Genomic DNA, 15998 nt, shown 5'->3' with positions numbered 1-15998 from the left:
TCTATATAAATAACACAATTGCAAAGATACTGAAGTATCTCAGAAAGAAGAAACTGACATAAAAGTTTGCTTTAATAGCTGGCAAATTAAGAGTGAGGAAATTGTGCCAGGCTCATGAAGATGGTTAACTATTCTGACCAACCTTTCCAGGATCCCATTTTGTCTAAAACAGGAGATCACCTTTCTCAGAAACTCGGAATATATATTTTGACAAGACTGCATAAGAGTGCTGCCACTTTTCCTTTCGAAGTAAATGCTGTATTTTCCTCACTTTCTGGGAGAAAACCCAAATTATGCCCAGATTTCTTCCCCCCAAAACTACTAATACTGGACAGCAACATCACATGCTAAATTAAAGTAGTCATACCATATTCATTTCAAAGGCAATCAGAGACCATATGTTGATAAGATTCATGCTACTGTTTTTAAAAGTCTTTGATATAAGCACTACAAATTACTAGGATGGTGAATAATCTTCTCAAACTGGATACATGGTTGCTGTATCCTGTCCCTTGCTTTCAGTCTCTTATTCTCCCTTTGTCAATAATGGCTCCCTTTCTTTTTAGTTTCTCAAAATTATGTAGTATTCTTTACCCATTTACAGCCAAGTCCCAAAACTTGCATGAAACAGGCAAAGTGCCATGCAACCATCACAAAACTCCACTGCAAATGATTAACACAAAAATATCTAGTATCCACTTGTCTATTGTTATGTATGGATTTTTACCCTTAAGGATTTTACCCTTAATTTACCATAACCAGAAGCTGAAACAAAACAAATTGTTCATGAATAAGAACTGAAGTTCTAAGGCATAATACACGTCGTATAAAAAGTATGGCAAGTGTCCTACCCATTTATTTTCATTTATTAAAGCAGTTCTCTACTAACAAAAACTAGGGCAGGAAACAGATTCATTAAAATAATTATGTAAAACAGCTCAAACATGATTACCTTCATAGCAAGAGAATCATTCTCACTCTGCTCCATCCACAAATCCTGTTCATAGTAGTATAAGCCATCATTAATGACTTTGGCAAGTTCTGATGTAATTTTTGCCCGAGATACATGGTTACCAGTGCGATCTCCCCCAGGATGTTTTCTCATATATGGTGGTGTCTGTGTTACAATCAAAATCTTATTTAAGTCCTGATCATCAATTTCATAATCTGAATCACTATCTGACCATTCTGTGAAAGTATTTTTGCGGCCTTCTATTTGTGCCATCTCTTCGTCAAACAAAAAGTCAAGCTCTTCCTGTTCTTGCTCTTCTGATGGCAGTTGCTGCTGCTGACCTGACATTTCCTCAAGTATAGGCACAGGTTCCTAAAAAAGACAAAAGTATGAAACTCTCAATGAATAAAAGTCACGGCCTAGTTACTGCATGAGAAAATAAGGATCCAGCTGCAAAGCAGATTAAAACAAAAAATAGGAAAGTGAAAAGCAAACATTGGAGAAGAGACAAGAGAAGAGGGCAAAAGAGGGAGAACCACCAGGGATGGGGGAGGAAAGATAAACTGAAGTCACCCATATGACTGCATGTGAAATGAGGAGGATTCTCTCACTGCATCATCACGGAAAAAGGATGAGAGGAAGTTGCAAGCATCTCACATGCAAACCTCAATCCCATTTTTCCTTTTCATCCGCCCTACTCCATTTGCCTCAAGATTTCCACCATGGCCAGCAACAGGCAGTCCACCTTTCTGAGTGGGAAATTGATGAAGATTAAGTGGTAATAGTTAAGGCTGCCAATTCTCCCACTTTCCTCACTGGAACATGCAGGCCCTTGCCTAACTCCATCCTGTTGGCCCAGCAGCCTTTTTCATCTTTGCTAGTATTTACTGCTTCCAAGTTGCCAGGGTGACAACCCACTTGCCATTGGCTAGTTGGTATAAGTAGATTTGTAGAGTGCTGTGTCTGTGACTTGCAACTCTACTCTTCTAGCAATGGTAGCACAACAGAATTCTAAGAGCAGCAGCAGTTTATCTGAGCAAAACATGTTACCCAATGCTTGGGAGTGGGTACTAAGCCCTTCTGCAGATTCCCTGCAACAGTATGCAATGTGGAAATCACTGTTTTCCATATTGTCCAAAATGACGAGATATTGTGAAGTCTTGTGAAGATTCATCAGTTACAGTTAAGACAGCAAGGAGACTACATTTATGAGTGGTTCAGCATGTCTCTAGTTTACTGCCTGTATCTCACACACATTTTCAAGATCTCAGAAGAATAATTTTGCTAAATGAAAAGTAGCTAACCTTCCAAGAATACCTATCATGCCAGAAAACTGAATATACAGTGACTTTATTTAATCATCATGGTATTAATTATGGGAATTCATCTTACTCCCACCTACATTCCAAGAACTGACCTTATAATGAAGCACTTTCTGTGTCGTGTCTATAAAAGTAATTACTTAAGTCATTGTACAGTACCTTTGGCTTAGCTGGGGATGGACGATGCCTTTTTTTAACTTCTATCCAAGGTTCAGAGTCCAGATCAGGCAAACTGGTAGATAATCCTTTAGACATTGTTTGAAGATTACTTGTTTCTGTGCTTTTCTTAGTACTTAGACTTCCCATTCTTGGAGAGCTTGGAGCAGATTCTGAAAATAAAAACAGAGTTGCACTTACCTGTAACTGTTGTCCATTGATGTCTTCTGTGCAGACACACATTGGGATTGCATCTGCACAGGCCAGCCATGGAATAAACTTTTAAAGCTTAAAAGCTAATGCAGGGTGCCCCTCCCGACATGGTGACTTTTCCTGCCCAAGCTATCACATGCTCCAGAGGCAGGTGCCCCCTTCCCTCAGTTCCTGCAAGACCGCCACGAACCCCCACGCAGGAAGAACCATGTGAGTGCTCACAGTGGGGCAGAAGAGAGGGAATGTGTGTCTGCACAGAAGACATCGATGAACAACAGTTAAGGTAAGTGCAACTCTGTTTCCATCTTCCGTCTTTGGTGCAGACCCACACTGGGACCATTAGCAAGCTACTCACCAAAGAAGATGGGGTGAAGCTCTCACTGAGAGACTGGAGAACCACTTTGCCCACATCTGCATCCTTCCTTACCTGCAGGTCCAATGCGTAATGCTTCACAAATGTGTCTTCTGCCAAACATGTTGCAGCTTTGCAAATGTCCATGAGCAAGACTCGCTGTCAGGCTTCCCAGGCAAACACTCAACAACATTCCTTCAGATGTTTCAGTTTATTGATAGTACTTAGGACATCATGAACTCTTTGTGTCAGGAATGGTGGGATGAAAGCTAACACGTAAAGATATACCCCCTTCTAACTAGACCCCCTGATACAGTAAAACCAATAAGCAGGCACCTGCAAATGCAGGCAAACAGACAGCAGTTACATTCCCAGCGAGAGAAGAGGACCCAGCCGAGCCGAGCCTTCAAGGACACCAGACCAGACAGATAGCAGAGCCAGGCTGAGGAGGCGCAGGGGATGGGAAGGAGAGAGCAGAGAGAAAGCACCCCACACATTCCACTTTATGGCAACTTCAGCTGACACTCGCCTGTGGAATGCAGCCGAGGAACCCTGCGCCCTGGTGGAGTGCACCATCATCTTTAATGGATAAGGTTTCCCAGCTGTCTTGTAGCAAGAATGGATGGCAGCTACCGCCCACCTGGAAAGGGACTGTGAGGAGGCAGCCTTCCCCTTCTTAAGTCCCAATAACATACAAAGTGTGCTTTATCAACCCCAAAAGGCCTAGTCCTGTTGACATAATAGACTAGTGTCTTCTTAATGTCTAACGTATGCAGCTTCTCAGCTTTAGAGCCCAGGGACAGGAAACACACAGGCAACACAATCTCCTGAGCCAGGTGAAATTTAGAGATTACCTTTAGAATGAAGTCCAGGCTGGGATGAAGTACAACCTTCTCATTAAAAACTTTCAGAAATGGGGAATCCATCCCGAGGGCTGCTACACTCTCCTGGCCGAAGTAATTGCTACTAGGAAGGCCACTTTTCTGGAAAGTAGCGCTAAAGGACATGTGGCTAAGGGTTCAAAGCGGGGCTTCATCAGCTGTGCAAGCTCCAGTCACAGAGACCACTGTGGGACAATGTGAGGGATGGGGGGAAATACATTCAGCAGCCCTTTCAGAAAATGTTGGGGGAGCTTGTGAGAAAACAGGGAGGACCCCTCTATACCCTTGTGGGTATGCCGAAATGACCACCCGGTGGGTCTTAACCGACGATACAGCCAACCCCTCATGTGCTAGAGAGAGTAGGTACTTCAGAATGAAAGGTAAGGGGCAGATGAACGGAGACACCCCTTTGGACAAAGCCCAAGATTCAAAACAAATCCACTTCCTAGAACAGGAATACCTTGTGAAGCTTATCTAGCTGAATACGGAGCCCAGGATATGGGTTATCGACTGCTGTTAAAGCAGGGGGAGACAAACTCTAACACATAACAACTACGAACTATAGACAAAACCCAACTATCGGAGCATATAAACTTCCATGCTTCGTAAAACTGAGCCAAGCTATGCTGGGGAGGTCTGTAAGAACTGGAACAGATAGTCAGAATTTTGGTAGCTGTTGGCTCTGCTCCCTCTGGGGAGTTTGCTGGCTTGCTAACCTACGTCTTGGGGCACTCTTTCTCTTATGAAATTGGGGAGACTGGTATGGACACTGAGGATACACGTAGGGCGCCTGTATTTGCTGGTGCCTCTGGTCCTTATAAAAGAGAGTAGCAAACCCATGCTGCCTTGGAACAAAACACTGATGTGGAGCAGGAGGGGAGGAAAAACACCCAGGGACTTTGCAGTTTGACGATTTTTCTTAATTGTTGGTGAGAACTCATCGGTGGTATAAGAGAAGAGAGTTGACCCCTCAAAGGAGAGGTCCTCAATCCTACAGCATGTCTCCTACAGCAGCAGTTGTACACAGCCAAGAGTGTCTTCTCAGGACCACCACAGAGGCTATAGATCCAGCTGACACATCAGCAATGTGTCTGCCTGCGTTTATCTCCTGCTTGGAAAGTCTGATTGCTTCTGACTGGATCACCTTGACCAATGATCTAGGTTCTTCAGGAAGGGCATCTAAGTACTGCAACAGATTTTCCCAAAGAAAGAGCTGATAACTGCCCATAATCACTTGATAATTCACAACTTGGAAGTTGAAAGCCTTACACATCCTAAGGAATCCTAAGGAATCTAAGCGCTGGCTTCCCCTGTCTCCAGGAGAGGAGTGTTGGCCCAGTCTATGGTGTACCTGCATGTCCTCTGTGACTAGCGAGTAGGGAGGTGGATGGTTAGTCAGAAATTTAGTTTGGACGCACTCTCAGAACTATAACGAGATCCCACAGCCATAGCCACTTCTGGTTCATGATATGAAGACATCATCAGTTAAAAATTGGAGCGGGCTTCCACACACCTAAGGTCACCCAGGTGGTGCTCAGAACCCAGCACAGTGAGGGACTGAGGTCGTTGAAAGTGGTGATTGGGCCACTGTTATAAGTTGGAGACATATAATAAGAGTGGCACTGGGGTGGACAAGCCTGCAGCCAAGAGAGACGGTGCCAGGTTGGGTCACACCAGCTGACCTACCAGGATGCTAGATTGCTCTTTTTCAAATTCAGAGATGGACCTATCAGGAGAACCAAAATGTGGACGGTGCACGGGAGCACCAAAATGATGTCTTGCTCCTTGGAAGCTTGACATGCTTGGAAGTGGAGCCAGCCTTCTTATGTTTCAACTTTTTGTGTTTCTTGGATGCTGTTTCCAAACAGGAATGAGTTGGAACCAAGGTGACTGGTGATGGGGACCAAGGACGTCTTGACTCTGAGGCGGGTGCAACAGATGCCGCTCTTTTTGGTGGATTGGGAGCCTTCTTGGTAGTCAGAACTGCTGGGACCAATCGGACAAACAGCGAGCCAGAACTCCAGTACCAGAACCAACAGGGTTGACTGGCTTGAGGAGGGAGGTTCCAAGCTAGGAACCAATTTAGATGGGACTGCATCCAACAAAGCCTTCTCCTGTAACACGCCTTGATAGTGAAGCACTGACAGATGGCACAGGCATCTACATTATGGGACTCCCCCAGACACATGAGACAGAACTCGTATTTGTCACTGTGAGTCATCTTGGTCCTGGTCCTGCACTTTGTGCACTTTTTTGAAGAGTGCCTTGGATGCCGTGACTGGGCACCACAAGCAGTAGAAACTGGACAGATCGCAGGGCAGGCTGACAAGAGTCACCTCACCCTGCTGAAGAGCTTCACTGGGGAACAACTGGTCTGAAGAGAACCCCACAAGGGAGAAAGGAAAACCTCACTCTGCCAAAAAAATGAACAGCAAGGATGCAGCTCACTGGAAATGCTTCTACTCATGTGGCAGCAAAAAAGGAACTGAGGGAAAGGGACACCTGCCTGTTGAGACATGGATTAATTTATGGTTTTATATCTACTTACACATGCAACACATGGACTGTGCACACACCTGTATACCATAGGCCTAGAGGAAGCTGTTTGCATCACCTACTGTGAGAGATTTCACATAGGGAACACTTGCCTGCATTTCATGTTAATGTAGCTTGCACACCCATTGTGGGCAGAGGCAACAACCAAGAAGAAGAAATTCCCCCATTGCTGAGGAGACTAGATGTCACGCAGAACATGGGCCTGATCTGCATCTGAATTGCCGTTTCCTGTTGATGGTGCCTTGTCTGCCTGGTAAAACCAAGATTCATCTGCACATCGAGGGCACAGGAAGCCGAGACTTCACACCTGGCCAGATGGTGTTCCATGAGATAGAGTGTAGAGTTTCAAATATTGGCCCAACCCATAGAATACCTGCCCCTTTCTACATGCACCAATGAGGGAGGTCATGGGATGGACTTGTAAGTAGGTGGGAGTACAGTTTGGCAAGGTGCCACCCACCTGGAGATTCAACTATAAAAATAAAGACCCAAACATTAGGTCTTTGCGAGCCACCTCTCCTCTCATCGACACCTTTATACTTTGAATTCCTGTCTTGCTATTCAACAACCCTCTCTGTCTATTATGGATCTCTTTGGACTGCAGCCAAAGAGATCCACACACACACTTGACTGGCTGGTTCTGGAACAGTGTGATTTAGGTAAACTTCTAGACACTATTCTCTATCCCTTTATTTTTCATTGCAACAGACAGGACTTCTGGAACAGGTGAGCATGAACTGATACCTACCTACCTCCAAGTAAATGAGAAACTATCTTGATATCTTTCTGTAACTCCAAAGGAACCTTGAGTGTATGCGAATGTGAGACTGATTTTGTATGTGTGATTTTGATATTGCTCAGTAAAAGAACTATTTGTTTTGGAAAAACACCCGTCTCGTCTTCATCACTGGTACTCTCTGGTGCTGGCAAAACCTCCATAAACGCTGGCAAGAACTCACGTTAAATTTAGTTGCCAACTGTCGTAAATAAGGCAGTTGGCGTAACATGCCTCTGGAGCATGTGATGGCGTGGGTAGAAAAAGTTGCCGTACTGGCTCCAGAAGGGGAGAGGTGCCTCGCAGTAGCTTTTAAGCTGAAAAACTTTATTCCACAGCTGGCCTGCGCAGGCACAATCATCCCAGTGTGGGGTGGCACCAAAGACAGAAGATTAACATCATTTCTTTACTTTGAACAGATCAATTACACATTACTGTTGTCTGACTTGGATCGTTTCTTTCACAGAATTTTAAATTCTTTTTTTAATCTAAACTAAACCAGATACTGATACGCTGATAGGAAATAAAGACAGACAAAACCCCAGAATACTTCTAAGTGCAAGACATCTTTTTTTTACAAAGGAGAAATACAAACTGTCTAATCATTCAAATGCCAAAGGACAGCATAAATGGGAAAGAGAAGTTGGATCTGCTGGGAAGTTACCATCTGTTTAGTTGGTAGGACACCAAGCATAAATAGGCTGGATTCTATGGATATTCTGTTCACAGAAGAGAAAAGAGAAGTGATCTCACCAAATTTCAACTCCTCATTATACCCCTGGCCCCATATGGCATTTGTCTTCAAGGGTCTCTCAAACCACAGCAATATTTTACCAGGAAAAGATTACTTGTATCTAAGGACCAAACTATTTGTGACAGCATACTTGTGACCACAACAAGGACACCACCGTCATCTTAAAGTCCTTTAAAAACGTTGCAAGGGCCCAGTCCAGATTGGGTCTGCAGTGCGGTGTTCTCATCTCCCCCTCACCTTTTCAAGCACCACCACCACTGCGGGGGGGGGGGGGGGTTGGCATGATAAGTCATGGGGGGGGAGAAGCCCCTTGGCTCGCTGCACTGTGGGTCTGATCAAGATTGAGCCCTTGTGGCATTTTTAAATTACTTTAAAATGGTGGTGGCCACAAGTCTGGCCCTATGGTGGCCTCTGCCTCAGAATGTGCTTTCTCTTTTGCTAGTACTTCTATTCGGCAAGGGCTCATTGAAAACCATGGATCCTGAGCAAGCAAACGTATTAGTGAAACAGGAAGCAGAGGGCCATCTAACACATGTGGAACTCATTTGCAACTTGAAAAACAGGGGTAATAAAGGAAAATTGAGAACAGCAGCAAAACAAGAAACCCCAGACATAACACAGTAAGGAATTACACAAACACACTGCCCCCACCGACCATCCATGTGGTTTGCACGACCTCTGTTCACATTGGTCTGCCAGATATAGTATTACCTAAAAGGAAGCAAACTTTGCATTTACTCAAAGATCCCATTTTAGTATAGTTGTTTGGACAGCAAAACAGGAGGATCAAGGACCACAGTACCTGTTGCACCACTAACCTACTAACAGCAGAGACTCTGTGAGTCTGAGCCCCCTACTGATATGAAACAAATAGAAAACATTTATTCTCAACACTTTTGTCCTTTTGACACCAGTCTTTCAGGCACTGAAATGACAGTTTTGCATTTAATTGGGCTTTCCAGTTACAAGATAAATTAACTGTTAACCACTTATTTTCTCTGTTTGCTGTCCTCCCAATACATGAGACAATGGTTTTATACATGACACCATAATTCACTGTCTTGGCCAGTACCACACTGCTGAAAAGAGGCTTCACTATTAATCTAGCACAATGTTCTGTGAAGACACCATGATCCTAAGAAATATATCCACTTTTTGTTGAAGGCCTGGTTGAAAAGGATGAGACAGAGGCTACCTAAAAGCTGCAAGATGAGAGATTTTCTTCCAATCAGAACAGCTGTGTGTTTCCAAGGACACCGCTACCTCTTTGGGTAGGAAAAGGATAAGAACTACATAGTTCAGATTTTTCTCCTAGTTTCAATTCTTTTCAAAGTCTAGGCTGGGATGGAGTAGCATTTGTTGTTGGTGGTGGGGAGTAACACCTCCTCTAACATAAAGGTAGCTCTGCATATGTAAATATATGTGTTCTCAGCCAGAAGTAGTTCAAGTATTTAACATCACAGGTTGGCAGGAAAAGAAAATCTTACCAGTGTGTGAACCAAAAGCTTTGCCTGGTATGAATTCTGGACAGTTAATAAGCTGGGAAAAGTCCGTTTGAGGAAGGCTTCTTGGAGAAGGCCCTGGAATAGGCCATTTTTCTGGTTCTATCTTTTTCCTGATCTTCTGGTGTACTATTTCAATTTCTGTACTGTCTTTTAAAGCCTAAATGACACAAACATGTGCATATTAGTAAGTAAACATACAAACACAACATCAAATGTTAACAAATCACTGAGGGTGATCTTGTTACATCTTTCCAAGGGCACTTTAATGTATTATAAAAACTGTAAATAGAAAGTAGGGATAAGACACAAGTTGACGGAACACTTTTCATTTCACAGTGTTTGACTACAGCTAAACATTCCTGGGAGTCAAAAATACACTTGTGCATTGGCCTATTTTGTCACTGTATCAAGGTACCCACTGGTAGCAACAGGAGAGGTTTCCTTGTTCCTGAGTCCTACAGGGTCCAGATTCACCCAGTTCTTTAAAACACATCCTGCCCTGAAATATAACTATTAACCACATTTTAAAATTGGCTTTTGTGGAATGATTAAACACACGTGCAATTCACTGTATATGTACACTCTGGAATTAGTTATAGCTTTCCAACATGTTTATGTGAAGACAATCCCGACATATAATAAATTGCACCCACATTTTATGAGATAAATGACACATCTAGATGAACAGTTTGTAAAGATTTTCAAATAGCTCCTGAAATTAATCTCAGGTAACAGAGATTACAGAGCGTAAATCTCGTATAAGACACCAGCACCATGAATCCCCCCTAGTGCACTATTTCATGGATATGGGGCATACTGATAAGGACTTCAATTTTTTGGTTTTAGAAACTTTGGTCCCAAATTAGTATAAAATAATAAATATACAAAAAGCCCTATACCAACATGAGGTTTTTTGGATTCGTCACTTAAAAACTCATCACCCATATGGTCTCAATCAGGTGTTGGAGCTATCATGCTTTCTTTAAACTGATTACACTGTAAATGGATGTGTGTCCCTTTAACTTGTTCAGAGTTCTCCTTTGTTTCCTTTATATACTAAAACTGAGACTTGGCTCACAATGTAGAGGCTAGACCAGCTCAGCATTAATACAGAGTAGTTTCTAAAAAGTGTTACTGGTGGCCCATCAATAGAAATATAATTGTTACTGCAAACCTCTTTGAATACCCTGGAAGGGTAAGTTTCATTCAGTACATTACTTTGTATTTTGAATTTTCCTTTATGTCATTCAGGCTGGTTTACAGTAGCACCTTCTTCTTTCACAGGCAGTTCCTTCTACATTAGTAGTCTGAAGCTATACAGTTTTCTGGAACCTTATGCCTTTGAAATACTTATAATAGGTAATTACTTTGGTGTTACTTTTGTGTAATTTTACATATGGACCTTAGCACAACTGTTTCATAGCATTGTTTCTATTATAGTAATTTTCTTGAGGAAGATTATCAATAGTTCATTGGAAAGAACTATTTTGGAAAGATATTTTTTTGAATATTTCATTGTGTATCAGAAGACTCATATTCAGAATTATTGTGCTTTATTGTGCAATGATTATATACATGTACTTCACATATTGTATCTGTCCAACATATTAACATTCTTACCAGTTCCATTGTATCCTGCTTCATAGCTCTTTCCCATTGTTGTTACTACTATACTGCTATGTGATCTCCTTTTTGTTTAACATGGTGAAAAGTCAAGGAATGGACATTCTAATGTTTGAGGGAAACAGTAGTAATTAAACATAGACTAACGAATATTGACTGCTTCTGTCATGATCTGTGTAGGCCTCTTGAGATCTGTGCAGGACTGGGCCTAAAATACCTGCCTGGGAGTGGGAAGCAGACAGCCTACAATCCCCACAAGGCTTTGCGCCAGTGGTAACCAATGGGGGTTGAGGAATTCTCTGAGGAGATTGTTTATATACTTGGTGGTCAGTTAAACTGTGTTCTTTTCCTCTATGCAGTTTGTTGCCTCTCACAGAGCTAAGCGGAGGAGACTGGTCTGGGAGAAAGATCCCTTACTGGGGACAGTGAGTACAGGCAGAAGCATGACATAAGAGAGCTGTAGGGCTTGAGTAGTAACAGTTAAGGAGTATTAGGCAGCTGCATTAGCTTTGAGTTTCTTTTGGCCTTCCTATGTTATGTATTTTAAAGCACCTTGTCTTGTTTTTCCCCTACCTAGTACTGTAATAATAAACCCTTTTTGTTTAATTGTTTCTCTGCCTGGTCATCACGCTTACGTTTCTCAGCTACAAAGGGGCAATTTGAAGGGGCTTGGGAAGGTACCCTGGGCCTTCTCAAGGGACCAAAGTCCAGGGTGGTGGCGGCAGAAGGTGGCAACCCGCTGTGGTCATGACACCTTCTATGATAGAAGTGAAAGATCCAGCAAAAACCCTCACACATGATACAAAGATAGAAGGTGCAGGCTGCTGGGATAAAGGAAGCAAACAGGCAAGAATCTTTAAGAACGTAAGAGAAGCCAACGTTGGATCAGGCCAATGGTCCATTCAGTCCAACACTCTGTCACACAGTGGCCAAAAGTACCAGGTGCCATCAGGAGGTCTAGCAGTGGGGTCAGGACACTAGAAGCCCTCCCAGTGTTGACCCCCCCCCAACACCAGGAATACAGTGCATCACTTGTCCCAGACTGAAAGTTCCTATCTATACTTTGTGACTAACAGCCACTGATGGACCTCTGCTCCATATGCTTATCTAATTCCCTCTTGAAGCCGTCCATGCTTGTAGCCGCCACCACTTCCTGTGGCAGTGAATTCCATGTGTTAATCACTCTTTGGGTGAAGAAGTACTTCCTTTTATCTGTTCTAACCCGACTGCTCAGCAATTTCATTGAGTGCCCATGAATTCTTGTATTGTGAGAAAAGGAGAAAAGTACTTCTTTCTCTACCTGCTCTATCCCATGCCTAATCTTGTAAACCTCGATCATGTCACCCCACAGTTGTCGTTTCTCCAAGCTAAAGAGCCCCAAGCACTTTAACCTTTTTTCACAGGGAAAGCGTTCCAACCCTTTTATCATTCTAGTTGCCCTTTTCTGCACTTTTTCCAATGCTATAATATCCTTTTTGAGGTGTGGTGACCAGAACTGTACACAGTACTCCAAATGAGGATGCACCATTGATTTATACAGGGACATTATGATACTGGCTGATTTGTTTTCAATTCCCTTCCTAATAATCCCCAGCACAGTGTTGACTTTTTTTATTGCAGTCGCACACTGTCTTGACATTTTCAGTGAGTTATCTACTACAAATCCAAAATCTCACTCTTGGTCACTCTCTGCCAGTTCGGACCCCATCAACATGTATGTATAGTTAGGATTTTTGGCCCCAATGTGCATCAGTTTGCACTTGGGCACACTGAACCCCATTTGCCACATTGACACCCACTCGCCCATCCTCAACAGATCCCTTTGGAGTGCCTCACAATCCTCCCTGCTTTTCACCACCCTGAACAATTTCGTGTCATCCGCAAATTTAGCCACTTCGCTGCTTACTCCCAACTCCAAATAATTAATGAACAAGTTAAAAAGCATTGGACCCAATACTGATCCCTGCGGTACCCCACTGCTTACCACCCTCCACTGAGAAAATTGTCCATTTATACTCACTTTGTTTCCTATTAATTAGCCAGTTTTTGATCCACAAAAGGACTTGTCCTTTTACCCCATGACTATTGAGCTTACTTAGGAGCCTTTGATGAGGAACTTTATCAAAAGCTTTCTGGAAATCAAGGAACATATATTGGATTCCCCTTGTCCACATGTTTGTTCACTCCCTCAAAAAACACTAACAGGTTAGTGAGACAAGATCTTCCCTTACAGAACCCATGCTGAGTCTGCCTCAATAGGTTTTGTTCATCAATGTACCTACTAATTCTTTCCTTAATAACAGTTTCCACCAATTTACCTGGTATCGACGTCAGACTGACTGGCCTGTAATTTCCCGGTTCTCCTCTGGAACCCTTCTTAAAGATGGGAGTGACATTAGCTACCTTCCAGTCCTCAGGAATGGAGGCACATTTTAATGAAAGATTACATATTTTTGTCAGGAGATCCACAAGTTCACATCTGAATTCTTTCAGAACTCCTGGATGTATGCCATCCGGGCCTGGTGATTTATCAGTAGTAGGACCTCCTCTCTCGTCACCTCAATCTGACTCAGGTCTTTCAACACCCCTCCCGAAATCAGTGGTTCTGGAGTGGGCAAGCCATTGCCCTATCATCCTTCAGTACTCCCTTTACCCCTTGATTATCCAAGGGCCCCACTGCCTCCCTGGCTGGTTTCCTGCTTCTAATGTATTTGAAGAAAGTTTTATTGTTGGTCTTTATGTTTTTTGCTATATGCGCCCCATATTCCCTTTTTGCCTGCCTGATCACAGACTTGCATTTTATTTGCCATAGCCTGTGTTCCCTTTTATCAGCCTCACTGAGACTAGCTTTGGATGCTGTTGAACAGGAATCAAATTTCAAAAATTAAATATGATCTCAGTAGCCAAATTACTAGCTTCAGAAATTGAAATAGTAAAAACAAGTATAGGGTGAGTGCAAACAGGACAGAATTTCTGTGTAAAGCAGAAATTGTCTCATGATTGGTATACAGTTAAATATGCATTTATTTTCTCAGAAGTATAGTTAAATATGCATTTATTTTACTGAGGTGTGCAGTTTCAAGAAGAGTAGAAATTCATACACTTCCCCAGAAAACTAATTTTCATACAGTTTACTGGTTTGGCCAAACACACAAAGAAGGGACTCTACAGGCTGTCGTCCCCCCCCCCTTAGGACGCTGTCACTTAAAAAAACCACAGTTGTAAAAACTAATAGTTTGACTTACCTCTAAGATTAGATTAACATTGGTAGTGAGAGCCTGTACACGGTGGAAGCTTGCAATCAAAGAAATAGGCAAGAATCCTTGCTGATCCATCTTCCTCCTCAAGAAGAAGTCTCTTTCCAAATTTTCTACACTGAAATAATATTCACTGAAGAAAGAAAATGTTTAAATTATCCTAATGTTTCTATGCTAGCATAACTCAAACAAAACTAATTTTGTTGTATATCTTGTATAGCAAAAGATTCACTTTGCTTGGGTTTCTTTTAACAATTTCCATTGGTCTAGGATAGTGGGTAAACAGTAATTTCATTTCAAAAGAACATCCATACACTGAAGAGTATGATATAAAGTCTGCATATACTTAACAAATTATCAGTATTACAGGGTCATGGATTTAACAAGATTATGCCTATCATATATAGTTAATACTAAAAGTCATATTTAATTTATTATTTATGATTTGTATTTATACCCCACCTTGCCTGACAAGCAGGCTCAAGGCAGGATTAAACAGCATGACAAAAAATTAAAACAATTAATAAATACCACATCAGTTAATAATACAGTTAATAAAACAATCTACATGTTTAGGTTTAGGTACAGAGATGCAACACACTGGCCCATCTCTACTTTTATACACTTAACAAAAAAGAATGCCAAAATAAGAAAGACGTCTGATGTAATTTTCTTGGTATTTTCAATATTGATGTGGATGGACTAGTTTGGCAACATATATGTCCACACACTGATGGGAATACGCTGGTTTAAATTCCTCCATCTCAAAATATTCCAACAATCAGAAGGAAAGGCTAAAAGTCCTTTAGTTCAAAAACAGACACCAATAAGACTCATTTTTGAAGCTATAAATCACAAGATTACTTCAAGTCACCAAAATTACATTTAAAAAAAAGTCACCAAAATTACATAATCATTAGCATGTTAATATTAAACAAACTCCATCTTACTGTAAACTGCAAGCTAATATACACCTACAAATTATTTACAAGACTAAACAATGAAGATATGAATGACATGAAAAGGAGGCACACAGAGCTCGCAACTTAATTTAGAGCACCAGGACACTCAACCCTTTCCTGAAGTTCCTACTTAAAAAGGTTTGCTTATGTCAGCAAACGAAACTGCTGAACACTGAGTTCCAAAGAGTCACTAAAACCCCAAGTTTCAAATGAACATCTTGAAGAAAAACAAATTTCATCCACACACACACAAATCTACTTACATTTGGCGCTTAATGTATTCTTTAAGTACTGTTTCATCCACAGAATACATCTGCATTCCTGTTCCATCATCGTAGTAATACATCATACCAGTATTAAGATCTGGCTGAAACGACTGATCAGTCCTTTCACCATATTGTTCTCGGTGACCATAAGAATGTTCATGATTCACTTCAGAAAGAGATAAGAGGGGAAAAAATTGAAGAAATATATTATAGATAGAGGCATTTTTAAGAACAAGCCTGGTCTTCAAAATTTTAGAATTCAAGTTATATTCTTAGAATTTTCCAAGAAAAAAGTTTGATGAAGACGCTCGCATAAAATTATAATAATGGCATATGATGACTGTTCTTAGAGACAGGGGCAGTCTTAGCCATAGGCAACCAGGGCAACTGTCTTGGGCCCCATGCTGGGGGGGGGGGAACCTTG

At 41.9% G+C, this 15998-nt stretch overlaps 1 protein-coding gene across 3 annotated transcripts in view; it reads right to left on the bottom strand.

The window, feature by feature from the left end:
* Positions 1-15998, bottom strand: part of LARP1B (La ribonucleoprotein domain family member 1B) — a 58202-nt gene that overhangs the window by 21134 nt on the left and 21070 nt on the right. For all 3 annotated transcript variants that reach the window (XM_015410468.1, XM_015410536.1, XM_015410598.1), the window contains exons 7-11: positions 15572-15740; positions 14335-14479; positions 9449-9623; positions 2434-2603; positions 953-1324 (exon numbers count right to left, since the gene is read on the bottom strand). In XM_015410468.1, the coding sequence (XP_015265954.1) occupies positions 953-1324; positions 2434-2603; positions 9449-9623; positions 14335-14479; positions 15572-15740 (1031 nt within the window). The remainder of the gene's footprint in view (positions 1-952; positions 1325-2433; positions 2604-9448; positions 9624-14334; positions 14480-15571; positions 15741-15998) is intronic.

The sequence above is a fragment of the Gekko japonicus genome, unplaced genomic scaffold (genome assembly GCF_001447785.1).
Source record: "Gekko japonicus isolate JY-2015 unplaced genomic scaffold, Gekko_japonicus_V1.1 scaffold108, whole genome shotgun sequence".
NCBI classification, from domain to species: Eukaryota; Metazoa; Chordata; class Lepidosauria; order Squamata; family Gekkonidae; genus Gekko; species Gekko japonicus.
Note: the sequence above shows the minus strand (reverse complement) of the source record. Positions and strands in the feature narration are given on the sequence as shown.